Below are 6,516 nucleotides of genomic sequence, written 5' to 3' on the forward strand. Positions count from 1 at the left end.
TGGCATGTGGTGCTGGGGGATTGAACCGCGGTCCCTGTGCTTTGCTAAGCTTGTTCTAAGTAGGTGCTTTAGACCACTGAGCCATCTCACCAGCCCCAGGTTATGTGTTTTTAGAAGGCAAGAGGACTTTGCTACATCAAGGAAGAAGTGAAACAAGTCAGAAGCCATCAGCTCTGTGCTGATACACATTCTGATTTGTGTCTTTAAGGTAAAACGGTCCAAGGTCAAATATCAGAAGACAGTAAAGCGTTTTGACCCTGGGACAAGTGATCCTGACCATGCACATAGGTTGTTCAGTGTCTTAGTTCTATCCTCTGTAGTCACAGTTTCCTAACAGTGCACTGGCTAATAGCTAATAGAGTCTACAGTTGGGTTCTTCATTGTGGTCTACTAAGTGCTTGCCATTTGGACCAGCTGAACTACAAAAACTCAGACTCTCAGGCTGGGTAGCATTTATTGTTCTGTCATGGCCATTCTCAATGATTGACAGTGGGGGTTTGAATTTAATTCTTAGTTTGGTTTCTCAGCAGGAGTTAATTTTGTATTTGTTTACAGAGGAAGGTAAGTAATACTTCTTGGATTTTTTTTTTTTTTATTTTTGACTAAGGGCATTTTCTAAAGCAGAGTAGCAAATGGGCTATGTTGAGAAATAAGGATACTTTTTTACAGTATATTAGGGGAATTTATGGAACTCTCATACTAGATACAGTTGAAGAATAAGCTCTGGGGGCTGGGGAGATAGCTCAGTAGAATAAGCGCTTCCCTGGCAAGCGCAAGGGGCTGAGTTCAATCCCTGGTTCCACCAAAAAAAAAAAAAAAAAGCTCTGACTCTCGTATCTATGCCTCTGTGTTAGGGAAAAGCTAAAGTCTTTGTAATTTGTCAGTATTCCTAACTGTACATTCTATAATTAACATCTTAAGACTAAAAATCTAGTTTATGGAGTAATGACGTTTTCAGTCATTTACTTCCCAGTTAAATGTTTTCACCCTTTTTTTTTTATTAGTATATATTTGTGATGAATGACAAATACGTTCACTGTTGGGAATTGGTGCATATACACACCACGTCTTCATCCTTTTTCCTCTCCCTCCTCCCTCCTTTGTCTTCCTCATCTCCAAATAATTTTCTCATCTCTAGTGTCCCTGTTTCCTGTCATATTTTATGTCACTCTTCATTTATACTTAGTTTCTCATAGAAGAAAAACCATGTCTCACTCTGTGTCTGATTTATTTCACTTAGCATTATAGTCTCAGTGTGATCCGTTGTCCTACCGGTGACTGGTTTATCCTTTACAGCTCAGCAGTACTCCATTGTGTGTGTGTATATGCCACATTTTTGTTAAACATTCATTTGGTGAGGGACTATGTTTTGTGATACTTTGATACAATTTAGACTGTAACGCATTTTGTTTCATGACTCCTAATACATTCCCACTTGCAGAGAACATGTGACTGAGTTCAGGCCGGCCGTGGATTGCCAATCCATAGGCTTCAGAATCACCTGAACAGCGTACTAAAAACAAATCACTAGATGCCACCTTCATCATGACTGAGCCAAGGGCCCATGAACGCATTTCTAACAAGTTTTTATGTTCTGCCCTTGCTCTTTGTGGGCCATATGTTGAGACCCCCTGAGCCAAGGTGACCAAAGACTTGCTGGAGTTTCTTAAGTAGGTGAAAGAAACATGGTTTCAATGTTTATATGCCTCCTGAAAATTGTTACCTTGGTATTACACCTTTTTTCTTAAAAGGATCATCTTTTTGCAAAATTATACTTAATTTTGAATGATTTTGATAATGAATGTTAATAATAAAATATTAGAGGTTAAGTAGAAGGTTGAAATTCAACCATAGTAAGTAGGAAAAGCACATTTTAAATTCAGAATTATAGTAGTTTTATGACTAGTTAAACATAAAGTCTTATCTGCATTGTATCGATGAACACTGGGCCAGAGTCCCTGCCTTTGGTGATATGGAAAAGAAATGCCAGATGAGCCAACTGAACTTTTATTTTAACTTTACCGTCTCCTCCAGATTTTCTCAGGCAATTCTTGAGTCCTAACTCAGTAATACTTCTAACTTTATTTCAGAGGTCTTGGATGAAAATTTGACTAAATATTCCACACTAAGTAGGAGATTTGTTCATCTGAAAGCTACTGCATCTTTGCTTCCGTCTGTCTAGCAGTCAGTCGACCTATTGCAGGTCATCTGCTCTCCTGGGTGACAGGATGTGGCGAGGGAAAATGAACCTGAGAAATAAAGTGTGGGGCCATGAAATGCGACGGCGAGGCTTTCTGCAGCTTGCCGCACCCCCAGCCTGGAGAATGGTGGCGAAGGCAGCATGCTTATTGTATTCCTTCTCATAAAGTCCATGAGACACTTACTTTATCATTGTTTCAGATAAAGATGTGCCACCCACTCTGTATTTGGAAAAGAGAGACAGTGACAGAGAACGACTGGTCCCTGCTGCTGGCTCCGCAGAGCCAGTTAGGGCAGGAAGCTGCTTGCTGCTTTTCCTAAGAACAGCCCCTCTGTTATGTACTGCAGCTTCACCTCTGAGATTCAGTATCATTCTGTCAGACTTCCTCTGTGTCTTAAGAGAATATACACGTGCTGTGTGTTTTATTTTTTAGGAGAAGACTGATGTGGAAGGAACCTTGTTTGTTTATGCGAGGTAAGATTTTATTTTAAGAAAGAAACTGACACTCTTCGAAGTAATATTTTAGCTCAGTTGTGTCATTCTTCAAGTGCAGTTTTATTTCAAAGAACTATGACGGCTGAGTCTTAATTTGATATTATTAGCTGACAAGGAGAAAGGAATACTATGTAATGTCCCTTGTTTTATTGCAGTGAATACTGACTTCAGGGTATAATTTAAACCTCAATATAGATTAACTTAAATCTTCATGCTCTATTTGAAATAGTATCAAATATTCTGTGATTTAAATAAATGGTGCAGAATTTTTGAATGTTATGCCTCAGCAAGGAGCTAGAAGTATACTGTTAGGAATGTTACATTATTTAATCAGTATTTGGAAAATGTTTTATTGATCACCCTGCCACTCTTTTTTTTCTGGTGGAACCAGGGATTGAACGCAGGTCCTTGCGCTTGCCAGGGAAGTGCTTATTCTACTGAGCCATCTTCCCGCCCCCTACCCTGCCACCCTTGACTCTAGAAAAACATAGTCCCAAATTGAAGATATCTTTCAGTATCTCATTATCTAGTTAATAGAGCGTTTCAGAATAGGTTATTAATAAACTCATGCCATTTTCATTTCTTTTTATCAGATATTGTTAACTTTACACATGTACAGCGGTATACATTATATGTATTAATAGCAAATTTTTTAATATTCACTAAAATGTCTCAGTTAAATCCTATCACATTCAATAGGTGCAAAGATGAAATACAAAAGTTTAAATCCTTCTTGCGATGACAATTTCGTTGGAGAAAAAGGAAATACATACATACATGGTAGATGTATTTTCTTTGCACGAGCTTTCACATTTAAGATAAAGAAGCTGAGAGTGTATCAGTGGTAGAATGTCTGCCAGGCATGAGCCCGGCTGTGGGTTCCACCCCCAACATTCTAAGGAAAAAACCAGGATAAACACAATACAGATAGACCTCAGTGCTGGCTGATAGATAATAGGCAAAAATTGGCTGCTATGATAGAAGACTTTATAGAATTGATGTTTACTCAAGATAATTTTAGAATTGCATAGAGAGAGGTTCAGGCAGTCTCAATAGGAAAAATGGCAAAAGCAGAGGCAGTAGAACCTTGTATGAGAAAAAAGACAGGAAAATGACTGTTGCAGAGGGCTGAGATGGGTTTATGTTAGTTTCATAGGCAAAGAGATTTGCCAGCTTGAAGTGGCAGAATAAGGCTTCTAAAATATATTTTCCCAGCAGTAGGGAGTCATTAAAGGTTTGTAAACAGTAGACTGTTAAAGAGTCATGAGAACATATGGGGAAAGCTAATGGATTAACATTGTAACATGTTCTAGATGCACTGGCTCTAGAACATATTGGCTCCAGGAGGACACAGAAAATATTACCAGGGGGCAGGTGTGAGGTGGTGCAACTTGGGACTGGAGTGTCTGGTGTTTAAAGGAAAGGGTTTCCAAAGGCAGCCTGAGGGCCGGGGAGATAGCTCAGTAGAACAAGCGCAGGGTCCTGAGTTCAATCCCTGGTCCCACAAAAAAAAAAAAAAAAGAAAAGAAAAAGAAAAAGAAGCTGAAGTCAAAAAGGAGCCTGAATAGAGGGTGGTAAGGTTAAGAAAACATTTTCTGAACATGGAATATAGAGAAAATAATTGGCAGAATAGAAACATAGGTTGAGTTTGATTTGAGGATGTTTTTCACTTCTTAGTTTGTTTGCAGTGCTGAGGATGAAACCCAGGGCCTCACACCTTAAGTACATATTTTACCACTTAGCTACACCCCTAGCCCTTAGTCCTTTTTTTTTTTTAAACAATTATTTATTTATTGTGTGTGTGTGTGTGTGTGTGTGTGTGTGTGTGTGTGGCCAGCTCAGCCCACCAGGGGGTGGGGCTGGCTGGCATGTAGTGCTGGGGGATTGAACCGCGGTCCCTGTGCTTTGTTTAGCTTAGCTTGTTCTAAGTAGGTGCTTTAGACCACTGAGCCATCTCACCAGCCCCAAAATTTTATTTTGTTTTGTTTTGGCTGAACTGAGGATTGAACTCAGACCCTTGCGCTTGCCAGGAAAGCACTTATTCCATTGAGCCATGTCCCCAGCCCCCCTAGCCCTTAGTCTTTAAGTTTGAAGTGGTAGCAGGACATTCAAATGGAAATAACAAGCCACTTGGGATGGGAGTAGGCCTGGAGGTAGAGTTTGGAGTTGTCTGAAATGTCTTAATCTCTTTCTTAAATGTAACTCCTCAAGAATAGGATGGCTATCTGACCCCACCACTATCCTGCCTGCTCCTAGATTCTAGTACATTGACGTTTTCCAAAAGGAGTTTGGTGTACAGGTAATCTAGATGCCTGTGATACACTTTTTGTTACTGTTTTTTGTAGTTTTTAGAGAAGGGTCTATAGGGTGTTCAGGGTCTCACTACTAGATTGGACTCATAGTGATCCGCCTGTTTACAGCCTCCCAAGAGCCGGGATTATAGGCGTGTGCCTTCTCGGCCAGTCTCAATTGCCATCTCAGCATGCCCCAGAGACGGGGCTGTCATGGCAGGCCCAGGGATTAAACCCCTGGTCCCTTAGCCTGCTTGCAGGCGCTGTAATCTGCTGAGCTATTTGGCCAGCCCTTTGTGATACACTTTTGACTTCTCTTCTAAAAGTTTCCTTTGAGCAACTGACCTATTTTTTATAAACCATGAAATGGTATAGCACCCACACCTTTAAAGATAGATGTGCATTCCTGTTGTGATAACGAGAAGCTCCTAGGAAGAATCAAATTGATTCTTACACAGAAACATCTGATCTCGCTAAGAGGAGTTTCCTCATGTCCTCCTGTGTCTTCTGTCTGTGAGAGTTCACAGAGACCCCTGGCGATTTCAGCACTTGACATTGCAGATGAGCTGTCGGTCTTTAGGAGGGCATCATTGCTTTTCAGTCTTAAGTCAAAATGATTATTATGATTACTACTGGTATTGATTGTTTGCAATCACTTTGTAAAATAAGGCAAAGACTGCCTTCTCTCAATTTTAAAATTGGAGATCTTAAAGTCCTATAATTAGTAATATAGTTGTGTCTTATCTCTTTATTAGCAGCAAATGGTTAGAAGTAAAATAAAACTAAGATGTCAACACTTTTCTTCCTGTTTTTTGTATCATTTCTGTGGGTTTATTAAAAACAATGCTACTTTAAAGTAAATAAATGAGGGCAGGGGAGATGGCTCAGTAGAATAAGTGCTACCCTGGCAGGCGCAAGGGCCTGAGTTCAATCCCTGGTTCTGCCAAAAAAATAAAGTAAATAAATGAATTCTGCTTGCTTCAGTTTCAGTGTGGATGTATGTGGCATGTCACTTGTCACCAGAACTTGTGCAGCTGAATTGCTAGCTGGTGGTTACCCAAGAGCAGGCAAATGTACATGTAATTGTTAGAGTGTATGTGCTATACAAGGTGGGTTCTTTTGCAAGCAGAGGCAGCATTCAAGATTTGTTGAATAGGATGAAAAATAAAAAGCCACTAAATATACTTTTTATTGAGAAAAACCTATAGTAGTTTATCTGTAGTGCTCTTAGCTTTATATTGAAGAAAGCAGAATATATACCCATTGAACCTTTACATAACTTTTTACTTTGTACTGTGGTTCCTCACAATACATTGCTTCATTTCTCTTAGAGCTCTTGCAGCTCTCAATTTCAGACCAACATTTACATTTTTCTATGAAAAGTTATTTGTGTAATTGTGATATATATACTATGTAAACTAATATCCTTTATAAGTATCTGTCACTAACTTAAAAAGTAGTTATTTTATTTTTTTGCGGAACTGGGGATTGAACTCAGGCCCTTGTGCTTGCCAGGCAAGCACTTATTCT

The 6,516-nt window shown here is 39.5% G+C and overlaps 2 protein-coding genes across 23 annotated transcripts in view; one reads left to right on the forward strand and one right to left on the reverse strand.

Moving 5' to 3' along the window:
* The window catches only part of Cacna1c (calcium voltage-gated channel subunit alpha1 C), a 752,474-nt gene that overhangs the window by 725,570 nt on the left and 20,388 nt on the right, over positions 1-6,516 (reverse strand). The window lies entirely within an intron of this gene.
* The window catches only part of Dcp1b (decapping mRNA 1B), a 56,556-nt gene that overhangs the window by 4,606 nt on the left and 45,434 nt on the right, over positions 1-6,516 (forward strand). Inside the window, exon 2 of one of the 2 annotated variants that reach the window (XM_023723831.1) lies at positions 2,634-2,674. In XM_023723831.1, the coding sequence (XP_023579599.1) occupies positions 2,634-2,674 (41 nt within the window). Of the gene's footprint in view, positions 1-2,633; positions 2,675-3,402; positions 3,514-6,516 lie in introns of those variants that run through there. The other variant, XM_023723832.1, reaches the window with a different exon arrangement.

The sequence above is a fragment of the Octodon degus genome, unplaced genomic scaffold (assembly GCF_000260255.1).
Source record: "Octodon degus isolate 3935 unplaced genomic scaffold, OctDeg1.0 scaffold00104, whole genome shotgun sequence".
Lineage (NCBI taxonomy): Eukaryota > Metazoa > Chordata > Mammalia > Rodentia > Octodontidae > Octodon > Octodon degus.